The 17,368-nt window shown below is 42.4% G+C and overlaps 1 protein-coding gene across 1 annotated transcript; it reads right to left on the bottom strand.

Moving 5' to 3' along the window:
• Window positions 1-4,457: 4,457 nt before the first annotated feature.
• Window positions 4,458-14,715, bottom strand: USP18 (ubiquitin specific peptidase 18; the record flags this gene model as incomplete). Its single annotated transcript, XM_081999176.1, has 10 exons — window positions 4,458-4,506; window positions 5,043-5,092; window positions 5,552-5,683; window positions 6,617-6,787; window positions 7,830-7,925; window positions 8,751-8,897; window positions 9,715-9,794; window positions 11,943-12,088; window positions 13,357-13,453; window positions 14,547-14,715. The coding sequence occupies 10 exons, from the start codon at window positions 14,713-14,715 to the stop codon at window positions 4,458-4,460; spliced, it is 1,137 nt and encodes a 378-aa protein (XP_081855302.1).
• Window positions 14,716-17,368: the final 2,653 nt, after the last annotated feature.

Here is a 17,368-nt window from a genome sequence, read left to right as displayed (position 1 = left end):
TTTTTAAGTCCTTGCTCAGTTTTTCACAGCACTTATGACTTTCTTTTTAATTCAGGTAGATTTAACTCAGAAGCATTTCTCTTCCAGTTTCTCGACTTCATATATGCCAGAATTTATTTTTTAATCTATCAAGCTCTCTGAAGTGTTGGTGACTCCTGGGCACATTTCCACAGGAAGGTGCAAACAGCGCTGAGCCTGTCAACTTGAAGCTGGTAAAATATAAGCCAGCCACGTGGGAAACAGCACGGAGTCAGAGCTAAATAGCTCCCTTCTAAAAACTAATTGCTTCGTAAAAATAACTTTGAAAGGTTGTTTGAGGTTTCTGTTTGCACTTGTTAGGAAAGTGCTGCTCTCCGCTCACAGCTTCAAGCCCCAAGCTGTGTTATCAGAAGGCTTCCAAGAGGGCAAAACCTGAAGCTGTCCCCAGGGAGCTGCTGCAGGCACCGTTTGAACCCCAGGCTGCTGAGTCAAGACCGAGACGTGTCCATCAGGACAAAAAGGTAGTGACTGCCGGTGAGAGGATCTGCTTAGCAAAGGTTAAACCCATTGGAAGAAGATGCCTTTGATGACTTAAAACTACTGCTGTTCCCCTGCAGGAATATCATCACAGGATTCGCTATTGGAATCTATCAGACACAACAGATTATTGTGATCCACAAAATTACCAGTAAAGACATTATTATTAAAATTACTAGTAATGCTAAGTCCTAATATGATTTACACATTTCATTGTAGTTTAGAGTAACTACAGTCTTACCAACCCATGTTTTTTAATCCCTATTAGAATAGGTCCTTTATGAAGGTCTTTTTTAAATGTAGATCTCATGTGCAGCATTTTTGTGTAAATACCAATGATAATAGTTGATAAGTGACTCTTGTAAATTAAAATTATACTGGAAGTATCAAAAAAATTATTACTTTCATGTATAATTTTGGGATTTACAACACATTGAAGTTTTAAAGATTATACATGTGTGATATATATATTTTTTATACATATAGTGTATATTTACTTTTTTCTATTTTTCTTCGTGTTTCTTGAAGGTGGGGAATATCTGCATCTGAGGGGCAGCCTGTCAGAGATGAAGCAGAGGTTGTGTATTTTGCTACTGCTCCTTCCCTTAAAAACATGGTAATCCCAAAACAAACAAAAAAAGGAAAGGAAGAGTTACCAGAACCTACAATGATCTCTCCACAGACATAGTCCTGGCTTTATCTAGCTTCTCAAAGCGCTTGCTACCTGTGCTAGGCTCCATTCGCACAGCGGCTCAAACACAGGACAAATAATCCCAAGTAAGTCCTTTGTGGTGGCTCTACGGCAGAGAATTTTTTTCTGGCAGACATGCAGGTGGTGCTTTTCAGTGCTTTTCTGTAGCCAGCCCCTGGGCAAGGTGAACTCCGCGTTATAACTGTGTATCGACACACTAGCGCTGAATCCCTTGCACTTGGCTAAAAGTCATCTTCAGGCAGTTCATCCAGCACACAACTGAACTTTGCTGTGGACAGAGGCAGCCAAGGTGACTTTTTGCAAAAGCAGCTCAGGTTAGGCAGAGTTTTTAAATCTATACGCCAGCCGGTTCACACACCTCCCGTTCCTCCTACAGCCCGTCTGGATCTGGAAGCAGTATGAGCTTTCACAGGAGAGCAAAGCTGACAGTAAACCCATTGTGTCTGCAGCACGAGGGCAAAGTGCCCTGGTAAGTTTTAGCCTCATTTCCTCAGCTGTTGAAACTAAACATTAGCAGTAGCTCTAGCCTGAATAATTAATCTGAGCATACAACCTCTGTGCACGTGGCCTGTAGCCTCCCACCTCCCACACCACACTTTTATGGTGTCTAAGAAAAACAGACCAAGAATAATCCACAAGACTTAATTTCTAGGAAATTTATCCCATATTATTTTATTCAAAAAAATTCGACTACTGTTCATTGAGACACTGACTGAAAAGATTCTTAATATATCTCAGTACTTGTGTTCTTGATGGGTGATGGAATCTTGATGATACCTGGAAGATTTATGACACATTTGAGGCATTTTTCATAAGCATAGCTTGGTTTTAAATTTCAGGTTATATCAAATTAGTTATGTCCTTTCAGTCTCTTAACTCATTAGCTTATGAATTGCTGGAAATGCACTGTCTTTCAGCTACTTCACATATGCAAAGTGCTGAATAAAGCAGACAGGAACTTGGTTTTCTTGCTCACCCATTGCAAGGTTCTTTAGAAAGCATGTAACACAGCCCCGAAGAGAAATAGGCTGAAAATTCCTCATCCTGCTGACAAAAAATACACTGGGATTTATTTTTTTTAATGCAGAATGAACAGTACAAATACGAGAGAGTTGAACAGAATAATGGGCCTTGCTAGTTCAGTAACATAAGTACCTGATAGTTCATAAAAACGTAATTTCACAGCTATGCTCCAAGATTTCTCAATTCACCTTCCATGTACATACCAACAGAAAATGGACACGATTTGGGAACGTCATCATCATTATCAAAATAAAATTAAGTTATATATAGCTGCTATTATATTAGTAATTTTAAAATATGTCCTCAGTCACACAAAAATAGCACCCTTGTCAAGATACAGTCAAAGAATATGTTAGGCTAGAACGTACTTTTAGATCTGAAACTACTGGAATCACTGATCCTTTCACAGACGGTGGTATGTCAAGACTTACCACAATGAGTGCTTTAAAAGCATCACAATCAAAGTTAGTAATTTTTCTCACAGCTCAGTCTCTGATGAGCTTTTAGAACACTCTTCTTCTGATTGTCACATTACCAGCCTTCGTTTCTAGCTCTCTCTACATTTCCCCTCCAGCTGTGCAGTCTTGCCATGGGAGCACAGGCTGAACCAACAGCACAGAGTGACAGGACTCAACAGGAGATTTTAAAATTACTCACTGTATTTATAGAATTGTTCTCTCCAGATCACTTTGTGCTTGAGGGACATCTCCACTCATGGGCAGTGAAGGAAGGGAGAGAGCAAGAAAATTCCAGCTGGCAACCACCTGAAGAGTACTAAAGGAAAATCCCAAAAGTTCAAGCACATCAAAGCATCTCACTTCTCTTATCAAAGTATATGGACTGTATTGTGCAAAATCACTAGCTAGCTTCAGAATCTCTGTTGCTTTGACTATTTTCCTCTATACAGGAAAGAAAATGCATATAAATGCCTGATAGGCATGCTAAAACAATAACCAACTGCATAAATATATATCAAACCATCTTGTAAATCAGAACTACTACAATAGCTCCTGATTTAAAAACACCTCTTTACGCTGACACCAACTTTCAAACACATCTAAACCCCTGCAGTGATTAATTTTCAGGAAGGTTTTAAGGAGTAAACAAACATCACTGGTACATGTGTCATAAGGGTTCTGGTTCCAGCTGTTTCTCAAGACTTTGGGGGTCCCCTGCCCAGCTTGCCACCATCTAACATGGTGCTAAAAGGGCAGAGTGAGCTCTTACGGTCTTACTAGCTAGGTATGGCTATCACAGCCCTCCAGCCATACCACGTGTCTCCCTGGAACACCACGCAGGCTTTCAGGCCAAACACTTCCCCTGTACTGGAATCTAGGTATCAGCGTTAAAGAAAGTGGTAAGTCAGCAGAGACAAGGACTAACTTTAACTATCTTTTAAGAGGAAATTAATATATAGAATCACATAAATATCTGTCCTGGTTTCAGCTGGGATAGTTAATTTTCTTCCTAGTAGCTGGTATAGTGCTGTGTTTTGGATTTAGGGTGAGAATAATGTTGATAACACACTGATGTTTTAGTTGTTGCTAAGTAGTGCCTACACTAGTCAAGGACTTTTCAGCTTCTCATGCCCTGCCAGCGAGAAGCTGGGAGGAGACACAGCCAGGACAGCTGCCCCAAACTGGCCAAAGGGATATTCCATACCATATGACATCATGCTCAGTATATAAACTGAGGGGGTGGGAGGTTGGTGAGGGGCACCATGGCTCAGGAACTGGCTGGGCATCGGTCAGCAGGTGGTGAGCAATTGTGCTATACGTCACTTTTTTTGTATATTCTTTTATCATTATTATTATAGTCCTTCCTTCCTTTTTATTCTATTAAACTGTCTTTATCTCAACCCACAAGTTTTACCTCTTTTTCCAGTTCCTCTTCCCCAACCCACTGGGGGTGGGGAAATTGAGCAAGCACCTGTGTGGGGCTTAGTTGCCAGCTGGGGTTAAACCACGACAATATCAAAAACATATGAAAGAAAAAGTTTCTAGGTGCCACAGATCTTAGATTCTTTCTCTAGCTGAGTATCATCTCCTGCACTTTTTTCGTAAATAAATGTGAAGGCAGAGGTCACTGACTGACTGCAGAACGTCTTTCTTGTGGAACATTTGTACAGGTCCACACTGGCACAGAGGTGCTGAGCTCCATGGACAACACACAGCTTCCCAAGACATTCTCATACTCCTGGATAAGGCTACTGAGGATGTTTTTTCATGTAAATCAAGAGATATGCTGTTTCTCCCCTGTGGAAGCAAAGAAATAGCAAAACAAGATGTATGTCTGAAGATCTACATTGCAAGTAACCTCCCAGGTTTGCTCCTGCTCAACTTTTTGAGGTTTAGGTCAACTGAACTGGCCCTCTCCAATGTTCCTGAGGCAGCATATAAAGCTGACCCCTTGGCAGCGCTATAGCTTGTAAGACGGATTCTCTCTCTCCACGGCTCATTTTCTTACGATGCATCAAAACAAAAAACATGGAGGAATCCTGACTGATGTATCTAACTTCAGTCAGGATGTAGGGTCCAAGTGGCAATCATGAGTAAACAAGACCACTCTCGCAGCCCCCTCTGCGACTACTCAGTAATTCTGCAGGGTCCCGGTACTGTCATATACAGTCACATCAGACTAACCAGAATACAAGGATACCTCTTCTACTCTCCTGCATCCCCAGTATATCCCAGGCGACATGCAGTTCAAATCATTCACCTTCCCTCTCTTTGCTATGCTCATTCCAAACCCCAGAGCATCACTAGGTAAAAACAGAGTTGTGTTTGCTTACCAGTGGAGCTTGGAATGTCCGTAGGTGCATTTAACATCATCCCATGATACCTAGAGAAGAAAAACACGCAAGGGGAGGCTGGTAGAAACTCTTAAGAGATGGACATACTGTGATACTAGCACAGCAATTCTCATAAGAGTGGTATAAGAGGTACTTCCAGGAGCTAAACACCTATTAATAAATCAGTTTATTACTTTTACCCTTCAAGGAAAACCAGTTCCTTTGCCTCTTTTGAGCACATACACTAAGCAGAAGTACATAAAGTAGGGTATACAGCAGATGGTTCCTTCTGCAAATTGCAAAGCAGAACCTAAGGCCTTGTTTGGTACAGAAGCCAGAGCTGCTTTGCCCTCAGCTCAGAGTATGCCATGGCAGAGGAATGAGGTGCACAAAGCTCTGCAGCTTCAGTTTTCTTTCCTGGTTCTCTTTAATCAGCAATCAGTCAGACTGAATGAGATCTGGAGGAGTGTCTAGGAAGCTACAAGAGAAACATGGATTTGTGTCCTCACCTGGCGAACCTCAGAGTCATTGAAGCAATACCATTTACATTCTGTAAGACTGCGAATATAGGCACAGTAGTGTCCACAGCTAGTTGATCCTGAATGAGCAACAACGGCAAAAAGCTCATACTGCCAGGCAGCCTGTGAAGAGCCACAAAGAGTAACTTTCAGTGCAGCAATTCTCATTTGCCACTGGCTGAAGAGAAGCAGCAGCCAGGACAGCAAGAATTTTCATTTCATAAGGAAAAAGGAGAAAGATTAGATTGGCCTTGAGGATCCTGACTCTTATCCTCAGAATTTTGCCTGCCAGCAACAGGCTGGCAGCCTCCCTAGAGGTCACAGGAATGTGAAAAAGGCAGTTAAGATGGCAAAGGGGCAGCAAAGGGGTAACACTGCACCAGTAAGGTTTTGCTGTTGCCACACTTTCCCTTGTTATTTCTCAGTAAGGGGAACAGATCCACATTGCGGTGGATCACTCTCAGCTGCCTGGCAAAGCTGTTGTCTTCCTGCTAACCTCAGATCTGTGGCAAACAACACTGCATGGGAAACTGCCAAGAATGGAGTTCCCCTGTCTTGGACTAGCAACCTCCTCAAAGCAGTAGCTCTGCTGCTTACTGAGGCCATCTTGCCCTGGAGGCTGAACCACAGGACAGAAGTTGCCTCTAAGGCACTGTTTACAATGTCTGGATTTGGTCATCCAAATGAACTATGTCTTCATCTTTTCTTTAGTACATTTAGAAATCGAAGAAAAAATTGTGATAAACACTCTCAGAAAAAAAGGGATTGGTTGGTTGTGTTTTTTTTAAAGCCTGGTTTTTGTTCTTATGGCAGAAAGCTCCAGTTATGATGCCTTTGGTGATTTAATCTGAGCACAGAAAGTTGAATACCTGAACTTGTTAAAACCATGGGATGTGAGACAACACCAGGCACAGTTAAAGGCTGAGACATACACTTTTAAGACAGGTGCTTTGAACTGAAGAAAGTACTGGTGCAACCTCTTATATTTTTATAAGACTTGAGCAGAGGGGAGAATAAAATCTGCCCTTTTTAAACAGGGTGTTAGGAGTATCTCACCTTTTCATTGTCACCTGGTTGGCACTGATTTTCTGTCAAGACTGCACTGAAATCAAGGTCTTGTGGGAATGGCAGATAGTGACTAAGCTTGTGTATGTAGGCTGATTTTTCGAAGCAGAAGCGCTTTAGGTGTATGGTCAGAGTCTGTGGCAGATGGACTAACTTCATGCTCTGTAAAGCAATAAATACTGCGATTAAAAACTAAGGAATAAACCCTTGGGGAGGTGGGGTGGAAACAAACAGCCATTGCCACCCAGTGAATGTAGCATGGACAGCAGTCAGTGCTACAGTGAATGATTGCCAATTCCACCAGACAGCAGAAGCCCAAACCTTTGTAGGTCATCTGCACACGAGACACATACAGAGCTGTGATAACCAAGTTTCTCAACTTGAGCGTGATCAGCACCCAGCGTTGGGTGTCTCATGGGCTGCTTCGTTTCTCATCTACTTTCTTAACCCTAGGTTGGTAGTACTAGCTTGGTGAGGAAAGGCAAGCCAACTTCCTTGTGACATGTGGCCACTAGAGCTCCATGGAGGATGCCAAGCTGACAGCTCATTCTTTCCAGCACAGACTTTGTTGATATTAGTGCTGCTGCCATGGTTGCCACCAGGACATACGGATGCATTGTGGCATCAGAGGTGGCCCACTGGTGAAAATGATGTGGAAAGTCTCCTCCAAGCCTTGAGCTGAGGCAGTCTCCCTTGCACACCTCTTTCTTCAATGTACTTGCCTCTTCACAAAACAGCTAATTCACTGGCTGGCAGAGACCAATACTGTAAAAAATGCAGAGCCCGGTGGAGAGCAAGGAAGAAAGGAAATCACCCTACAGTAGCCTACCTTTATATGTGTGTATGCACAGCTCCAGTAACATATTCTTGTCTACCCCTGAAGCTACACAGTGGTGTGAAGTCCCACAGCGGAAACACAACATAAGTCAACATTGTGTTGGTACCAGCAGCTTTTCTGCTGGTACAGAAATGCTACATCCCCCGGTGACTTACATTAAAAGCCAGGAAAGCACTCTTTTGTTGCTATATCTACACCTAACAGGAAAGATGCATGTGGTTTATACCTAGCATACATTGCTGTGCTGACAAGTCTTTGAGTTGATGATCTCTTAAACTGATATGGTTAAGTCCTTTCCCTACCCTTCCCAGTCATAAGGGGTGCTCTGAGTATAAGAGACATAATGGGAAATAATTCTCTGATTACCTGCAAAAAAGGTGTTTTCCTTCCACACTGTTCACAGAAACACATGTTGTGATCAGTCAACTCTTCTGGATGGAAAAAGTATTGCAGACAATCCTCCTAAGAAGACAGAGATTTCTTTCAACTGAATTCCTTCAAGCTGGATTTCTATTTCTACTTGTACAGGGTGCATGCAAACAGCAAAGCTACAGAAGGCATGTTTTATTCAAAGGACAAAAGATTGCCTGTCAGTCTAAAAAAAGGTACCCCCTTTTTCCTAACTGCTGCTGTGATTACATTAGTTGAAAAAAACAGAGTACCACATTTTCCAGAAAAAAAAGATGTTGATGCATAAGTGTCTTTTATACCCACTTCAAAGCCTCTGAGGTTTTGAAAGAGGTTCCTTTAGGCTGAAACAGTATAAAGTGGTCAGAGAATAAATAAGGTCCAGTGGTTCAGTGTCACCTGAAAAATCCACTGTCATGCAGGCAGCACCTACATAGCCACCATCACTGCTGTCTCTGGATATCAAACAGCAGTACTGATTTAACAGTAAATGAACACTGCTCTGGGCAAATATAGTGTGCCCGGCCACAGATTACAAGTTACCTAGGGCATCTCACTGTGGTATCTAATGTCTCACAGGTACACATCACTGTGTAGTATGAGTCTTACAGAGTATTTAGTCAACACTTTTTTAGAAGGGCAATCCAAGGATTTTATTTTCCACCCCCAAATCAAACATTTTTTCTAAGAAATTTAGAACCCCTCACACAAAGAAGTCTGAATGAGAAAAGATCACCTCAAAGCCCCAGACACCCTGCAAAGATTCTTGCAGAGATTCTACATGAGTCCCAGGAGACACCAGTGCTTTAAGGAGAAGGCTTTCACTGTGAGCAAAGGGCAATCTTCTTCCTAAGGAAACAGTGCTGCCACTAAACTTACCAGACTCTTCAGCATGTGAGAATTGGAATCCAACACTGGGAGTGGAAGGGTTAACATGCTGCTGTTCCTTTTTGTTTCAAAAGAGCATTTCTGGCAGGCCAGGTGCTCCTGTACACAGATAGTGTACAAACAACTCAGGTCTTCAACCTGGAAGGGTAAAAATAGGCCAAAACAATGTTTATGAAGAACACAGGTGAAGTATTTCCCTCTGTGGGTGGGAAACCCCATGTGGACACGTTACTTTATGCAATGTTACTGCTTTAAGGCTTGAACCCACATCTGACATTGACTTATGTGGACAGGGCACTTCCCACTATTTAAAGGAGAACAACTCCTTTCCCTCGTCCCCAAGCAAAGGGGAAAGACAGAGCGTATAACAAGATCAGACAGTTAAATGTTTGCTTTGATGCTGAACTGTATTGTTTTGTTTGGAACTGCAACAGTTCCAGAAGAGCCTGTCTTCTATATGAATGAAACTATGACAGTGGGTGAGGGAAGAGTCAGTTTTCTCTTACCTTACATAGCTCCCCAGGTTGAACTGTCATATACATAACATAGTAACAGTGACTAATAATAAAATGCACGTGGCTGACTTCCAAGAACAGAGGAGCTGTGTCAAGACATGCCAATAAATGCTTACAGAAATTAGGTAACTAAATTCAGTGTTGCAAAAAGACCAATCTTTTTGTTATTAATCCATCAGCTCTCCCATTAGAATGAAGACCATGACATGTCCTAAAAGCAGGGTGAACAAAGGTTAGCTGTGATTCAAAGTGTTCAAGCCTATGAAATCAAGATTCCCTCTCCCATTTGAAAGACAGGAGGAAAGATCCAAATAGGGCATAACTTTAAGAATTTAATTTAGGACAATTGTCAGTGAACAGAATTCCTCTTCAAGAAGCAGAGGAAACCACACATGACAAGGCCCAAAGTACCTGGTGTTCATTTCAGTGACTGTCCTTACCAGCTCTGGCTTTTTCATCTGCCTCTTTATCAAGTTCCAGAGAGTCAGAAAGAGCTGGGCAGCATCATGCTGCACAAACACTGGACAAACAGAAAACACAACCCCATCAGTATTATGAACAGCACCATGCACAGATTTCCCGAAGATGGCAAAGGGAGATTTATGGTCCCCAATTAGATCCAGTCTCTTGCTCCCTTGCCACTCGCAACCACGGACAGAGCTTAGGCTGGAGACAAGCTGCAGTGTCTCCATGTGACCTGCAGCAGGCAGAAGGAAAAGATGGGAGGGCTTGAGTGGCCCCATTGCGCAACCCAGTGCAAAAGTCATGTCCTCGTCACCGGATGCAGGGCCAAGAGTATACCCAATAACTACCAGGGCTCAGATGTCTCATTGAGTTGAGGGTTGCATTTATTTGAGTCCTTAAAAACAATACAGGGAAGATTCTGCTCTCTTTTTCACCTTTGTTACTCCACAGACTTGTCTCCCCCATCCGCTCTTTAAGGCTATACCATTCCTGAGATAAAAACGATAGGGAGGCCTATCCATATGTCTCATCCACAAAATGGTATAAACCCCTTGATCCCTACCCAGGGAAAAAGCACATAGTTTCAGCACAGGAAGCCAAGGATGATGTAGTAACATTATGCTTTGGTTTTCCACTCTGGCTAAACTGGCATATTAAGAAACCTAAGATGGTGGGATACAGCTCAATGCACAGCTTGCTTAGAATGGCTCAGCAGAGAACTGCTTCAAGATTGAATGTAGTGGGGGCAGAAGGGGGGAATCCATGTCCTTGAATGTGAAGAACTAATGTTCTCAGCCCATGATGAACTCAAGATTTAGGAACTGGACAAAAACTACACATAGTTTAGCAAAACCTTGATATTTCTGGACTACCTCTATGCTTGATCATAGATGAAACAAATTTTGTGGAATAATCCAACACCCTGAGGTGGCAGCGCTTTCAACTTCCCTGCAAGTCTGCAGGTACTGATTTCAACTGAGTTCTACTATGATTACAGATATCCCTGATTAAATGAAGCTCAGAAAAATACACCTTTCCTCATGTCTAATAGCATATCTACGATCCAGGTAAAGCATCACTTGCTGGGATATAGGACTTTATGAACTACACCTGAATTTTAAAGCAGAAGGACAAGATGGGAAACTGTCAAGCTTTACAGACTTTCTTTGGGCATCTCTCTTTAATTGGAAGAGAGAAGGCAGAATGCAGAGCCATTCAGTCTCAGATGGAAAAACGATGCAAACAGAAATATTCAGGTTATCTCATGTTCCTCCTTAATATAGGTCTGGGCTGGCTACCATCTGTCCTTTTCAGTGCTGTCCCGTTTTGGCTTTTATATGATAGGGCATTTGGATATACTGTGTGTATTTGTACACATAAACTGACTCTCAACATATTCAGGGTGATTATAAACATGGTGTCACGGTAGTGCAGTCCTGAGAACTTTAATTTTATGCAGTTTTAGAAAATGTTCCAGAATGTTTCATTGTTCATTTTACTATATTCTTGTGGGTAATGTTGGTTAAGGTAATAAAAAGCAATTTTGGCACAGCATGCCCTTTATATAAAGGTTAAAAACACACATCGAACAGTCTTTCTGGCATTTTCTAAAAGCTTTTGGATAATACTTTTAGCAGACCATTGTCACCCATCACCCATGCATTTAACAATCTCTGTCCTTTGGGACCCTGCCCAGGTGGGAGGTTAACCGAGCAAATTCTTCTCTCTGCCCTTGTAACAAGGAACAAGAAGGATATAGTTTCTATCCTTGGGGATCTGGGCGAACTCAGTATCTTCTCCACCCAAACCCTTCCTTCTAGTAAGAAATAGCAGCTGTTTCACTATTATCATGCTGGTATAGCAAGACAAATCAATCTATAAGCTGTCCTCTCTCTGCCCTGCACAGCCCTTTCCTCTGGCCAGTATCAGCAGCTGAGTCTTCTAGCAGTCTGATAGTCTTCTCACCCTTTGGACATCAGCAAGGATATCTGGCAGGGGCTTTTTATCACCTCTTCACAAGTGAGACACAGCATCTCACTCACAACTGGGAGGCAGCTATAAAGAGTACTATGTCATTGTGCACCTAATTCCTCACATTTCTGAGTCTCTGCAAGAGGTGTCAGAGTCTGCACTGCTTGTTAGTGCTTGATAATTAACATCCCTGGTCTGCAGACAGAGGTGGGCATGAGGTGGTGCTGCTTACATTTCACTCTGTATGCTGAAAGACAGCTAGCAAGGTCTATGGGAGAAACAGCTTTCTGCTTGCCACGCTGCATCTCCTCCAACAGCAGGAGCATTTGGTATGGGACATTCTTCCTCTTCCACGCAGCACATGGTGGCACTGTGATCCTACAAAGAGAAGCAGCAACATGAATGGTAATCACTCTGTACAACAGAGAAATATGACATGACACCTGGAGGAGCAGAGGTGGATAGCACAGATAGCAACTCAAGAGGAACCAGAATGGGCATGTTTTCAGAAAAAGAAGGAAAAGGGGGAAGCAGACACCTATACTAGTTTATCCCACAGTGCTGGCTGAGAGTTCTAAAGTAAAAGGCCACAATTTTAAGTTGGTCTGTTCCTTGGCAAACCAAGCAGGACCTGAAATGCCTTCTGGGCTCTAGAAACAACATTACTTACAGCCAGTTTCAGAGCTGTTCTTGCCTCCCACCTGTTCACGCCTTCATTCTCAACATACCCTCATAATTTCATGGGCATTTAAATGCAAATATAATGCTTGTATTTAAACTTTATGCCAAGTGGAAAGCTCTTTATCCTCCCTAAATTTATTGCAGTCCACAGGTTTCTCTAAGTCTTTCCTCAATAGTAGACTGTCTACATTATTTAGCTTTACCCATTTATGACAATTGTCATCTCTGCATGCCTGTAACTTGTCCTCTTCCCCCTCTGCACACTGGTGAGAGTGTTAAGAAATTTGGAGAAAGAAGGACTGAACAGGAATGATCCACTTAGATGATTAAAGCTGCAGTGAACCTAGCAAACTGAAAACAAATCAAACCAGTTATTAGTGTGGTTGATAAGAATGCAGAAGCCCAAATCCTCCTCACAAACAAGTAGACAGCACAGTCATGCAAAACAAAATAACACTATATATTTGCTCTCTGCAACAACACTTACTCTTCTCTATCAAGTGTTAGCCAGGACAACTGGGGGCCAGATACTATGGATCACCAATATGCTTATACGCTTCATGTTACAAACTTAATAGTGGATACGGTTACACACGACACAACCTTTAGTTAAAAAGGGCTATGAGCATACCTGGAATAAAATCATATCCTGTTATAGAAAAGAGAGATACAAGTCATAAAGACTCAGTGTTCAGGATTGCAGCTTACCAGCATACAACCGGCACATGAATCAGAGATGACTTCTGACTTGTTGTCAGAAAACTGCAACTTCTACCTTTGCAGGCACTAGTCTGTATATGACAGACACAACAAGGCAGATATCTTGCTGAGTGAGCTGAAAGCACCTTGCTAGCATCTTGATGATCCAAGCCTTCAAATGTACATCCCATATTAAAAAAAAAAAAAAAAAAGAGTGAAGACAGAGCAACAATGGAAGTCTCTCAGATAGTTCAAAGAGGTGGTACCTTCGAAGTATCCCAGTGAAGTGTATATTCATGAGGAACACTTGGAGCACAGAGTTCAGACAGCAGCTCTGTCCGATGTTGTACAGTCCAATAGCTCCTGGAGGCACAAAAAAAAAGAGGAAGTAATGCCTGGAGAGAGGTACAAGAAAAGAAAGTGAAAATGATTTGGAAGTGGCAAAATCCTATTGCACATATTCAGCCATTCAGTGCATAGGCCCAGCATCTTCGTCAGATCTGAGAAAGTGTTCAATCTATTCTTATGTTCCTCAAGCAAATAACATTTATTTGTCTTTGGCAACCAACAGAAAAAATCCAAGTAAGCCTGGATTATGATACTCAAATGTCTCCCTGTTCCTCTATTTCCATTCCTGTTGTAACACATCTAAACATAAAATAAAATTAAAGAACAGAAGTCAAAGGCTGCCTCTATGAGGATTTTTATTCAGCCTTTTACACATCCAGGCCTAATAACAAAATGAAGAGCTACATGTGGGACCACGTGCTAGCTGTCTACCAGATAGGCTTTAAATTTCCCCTTCAGCCTGCCTCTGGTATTCTTTGTCTCAGTTTCAAAGAAAGGAACTAGCCTGAGAGAAGTGGAAAAAGCAAGTCACAGCTGTTCACACTGCATGTAAAAAGACGGCATATTCTGTGACCCAAAGGGGTATAAGTAATTGTGGTCAGAAATTAGGTTTTCTTCTGAAGTCATCACCAAAGGGAGAAAGGACATGGAACGAAAACTCAGAACAACTCTGAAATGTATACAGTCAGTGGTAAGGGTGGGCAATAGCTGGGATAGAACAGTATGTACACCTGAAAGACTGATGACCGACAGTTTTTGAGAGGCCAGTCTAGCGATGCAGCAGAATAACTAGGACCTAGTCCACAGTTTACCAAATCCAGAAGCAATGCTGGCTATATTTGGAAAGAGACAGGGCCAGCATCTAGACCTTTTCAGCTGCAATGGCCAAGTTGAGGACTTAAAAGGAGAAAAAGCTCCAAGATCCTCATGTAACCCCTGCCCAAAAAAACAAAATGGTTTGCCACTTGGCAGAGCAAAACGAGAATCATCTGTATATTCCTCAACAAAGAGGTAAAGAATAGGAGAAAATGAAGCTGAAGGACAGAGAATGGAACAGCAGATGTTAGAAACAGAAAATGAGAGTAAAGAATAGATAAAACATTATTACCATTTTTTAAGTCTGCCACACCAAAGACTGATGTTAGCCTCTGGTCTTTGGCCTTCCGCTCTTCAGCTTCCTCTTCATTATTTTGTGCATCTATTTCTGCCATCATGGGCTCGCTTAGTGCCAGCTCTAGTTTCTTGCTTCTTTCTTGACATCCACTTCTTTGTCCCATCAACAATATTGTACAAAGACAGAAGGACTGCAGAAAGACACAGAAAGATCAGGAAGAGGGGGAGCACCCAGAAACACAGGATTTGTCTTTGTATTTGATATTTTCATGACGAAAAAGCTGGAATGTCAATCAAATTAGTAAGATCACTGCAATGGCATTTGGTATATTTGAATTAACATGAATGTTGTAGGTGTGTGGGCTATTGGCAAGATAACAGACATGGAGCTTGACCACAATTGCTTCCTGTCTTCCTTTTGTGGCTAAATAAATAAATGAATCTTCAGTTCCATGGAAACAGCTCCACCTAGTCAGGGAACAATAGATATCCCTGTTCAAGAAGATTTGGTAAATAATATGATTAAAATTGTGCAAATGGCAGATGTTGCAAAACTTCTCTGTCTCGTAAAAGTAATGCTTTATCACCCAAAATATCCCAAGTATTCAAAAGGGCAAATTTCACCTTCTTTAGCCTCTTGCAGTGATAAAATTTGTTTTCTGTACTGGGCTCTCTGCATTGTTTTTAAGAGCCTTAGTCACAGCTCTACGGTGGCACTCTGAACTGTAATTTTTAAAGGCGTATAAGCACCTAATTACCAGTTTCATTTTGTGCTCCTTCAAGTAATCACAGGCAAAGTAAAGTTTAAAGAAGAGAATTATTATAATGCCTTAATTTTCAAGGGAGCACTTAACAGACCATTACTCTGACAGTCTCTTATAACTCAGCTACTGGCTCTTTATATAAAAGTTTAAAAAACATCACCAAACTAAAGCAAAGTAAAAATACACAAGTAGAACAATGTGACAAATGTTTGAATGCACTTACTTACACAAAAATTAAACTTCTTAAAATTCTACCTTCAACAGGGAGGCAAAGCAGAAAAAAAAGGTATGCTTAGGGAAGCATTCACAGGGAGGGAAATCCACAAAACAAGCGCTCAGAAATTATTATTTTACAAATATTAATCAGTACATAAAATGAACCTGAAAGAATGAAGAAAAGCTACCAAGAAAGAGAAATAAACAAAAAATACTGGTTCTGCCTTTCACAAAAAGAAAATTTTTGCTTTAAAAGCATGTTATTTTTCAGGTTAACTGGGCCTAATAATGTTAAATATCAATATTTCTGAAGAATTTATAAGGCAAGGAAACTAGAAATGGATTTACTACCTTTAAGCTTAAGTATACTTTCTCCCACCTGTACTTTTGATTCTTTAATTTTGAAGATTACTTTTGAACTCCAAGTGTCATACACTCAGTTTCACTAAATATTGTCAAATTTGCTGAGTTTTCTTTGGGAAAAAAAAGTAAACTCAGACATTCAAAGATAGATTCAAGAACATTGATTTTTATAGCCAAACCCAGTGATTAGAACAGCTATGCAGGAAAAGAAAAATTGGATTAGATTTCTTCCTTGGCAAAACAGAGTTTGAACTCAACACTGCCTCTTCCCCTAAAAATGATTTAACATAGCACTCAGGTTTCCAAAAGCCCAGCTGGAGAGGGTGTCCATCTTTGCTTGTACAGTGAGAGCCAGTGGGTTTAGCCCTAAGGTAAGGAATGTCGAAGGAGACAGAAAGGAGGGGGCAGGCAGGGCGGAGGTAGCCCAACAACAGTTAGGGATGTAGCAAGGCTGAGGCGAGCTTGCAAGACACGGCTTTTGGCCGGAGAGGCAGGATTAGGGGTGGGATGAAAGAGCAAGCTCAAAGGCTAAAAGGCTTTGGGAGGCTTGAGGAATAGGTAGAAATAGGGTAGGGGGATACAGAGATGGGAGGATTTGGGTCTTTGGTTTGATGAAACTCTCCCCCAGGCACTATTAGCAGGTACCCCTGTGTGGGAGCAGGGTCATGGACACAACTTCCCAATCCTTGCATGGAACTGCCTCATTCTGGTTATCAGAAATACAGCATTCCTAAGATTTGCACTTGACCTTCTTTTCCCTGCATAAATGTATAAAAAAACCCAGTGAGTGAGCACAGGAACTGAGGAGCAGACTCCCCTCTTGCCCCCGATTTCTCCTCTCACTGGAGGAGCAGGGACGCTTCTTGGCTTCCTTTGCAGGCCAGGGGTAGGACTCGGTACTGCTCCCTCAATGCACGTGGCTTGGCTGAGCCAAGCAACCACACTAGCACTGGGCAGAGAAAAGGTAGCAGCAATACCTTCCTTGTACCCTCCACCTTGTAACCTCCTTGTCCTCTTACTCGTCCTCCCCTTCACCCTGGCCTGCTCCACAGCCTACCTGCCCGCCCAAGCCACCGGCCTCTCATGACAAACCCCCAACAGTCCCTTCACACCCCCGTACCACAGCCCTGAAGCCTGCCTCACGCCTGAGGACCACCACCTCCATCCCTTGCCGCCTCTTCCCCTCAAGGGTATTTCCGGGAGCAGGCGGCTGGGCTAGACGGCGCCGGGGCAGGAGGTGGGCTGTGAGGTGGCAGCCCTGGGGACGAGACGGCAGCTCCGGGCGCTCCTCGACGGGCTGCCACAGCGACTCGAGCCCTTCGCCTCCACACTGCTGGGATACAACTGAAATGAGACTGCCCACTTTGCTGTCAAACTATGCTTTTGTTTGGCTCCCTTTTTTTCTCCCCGGTTTCTCCTGGTGCACTGTGGCTCAGGCTCATCCTATCTGGCAAACCGGTAAAAAACGTTTCTT

Source organism: Phaethon aethereus (assembly GCF_964289735.1).
Source record: "Phaethon aethereus genome assembly, chromosome: 1".
NCBI lineage: Eukaryota > Metazoa > Chordata > Aves > Phaethontiformes > Phaethontidae > Phaethon > Phaethon aethereus.
This window is presented reverse-complemented; position numbering and strand designations above follow the sequence as displayed.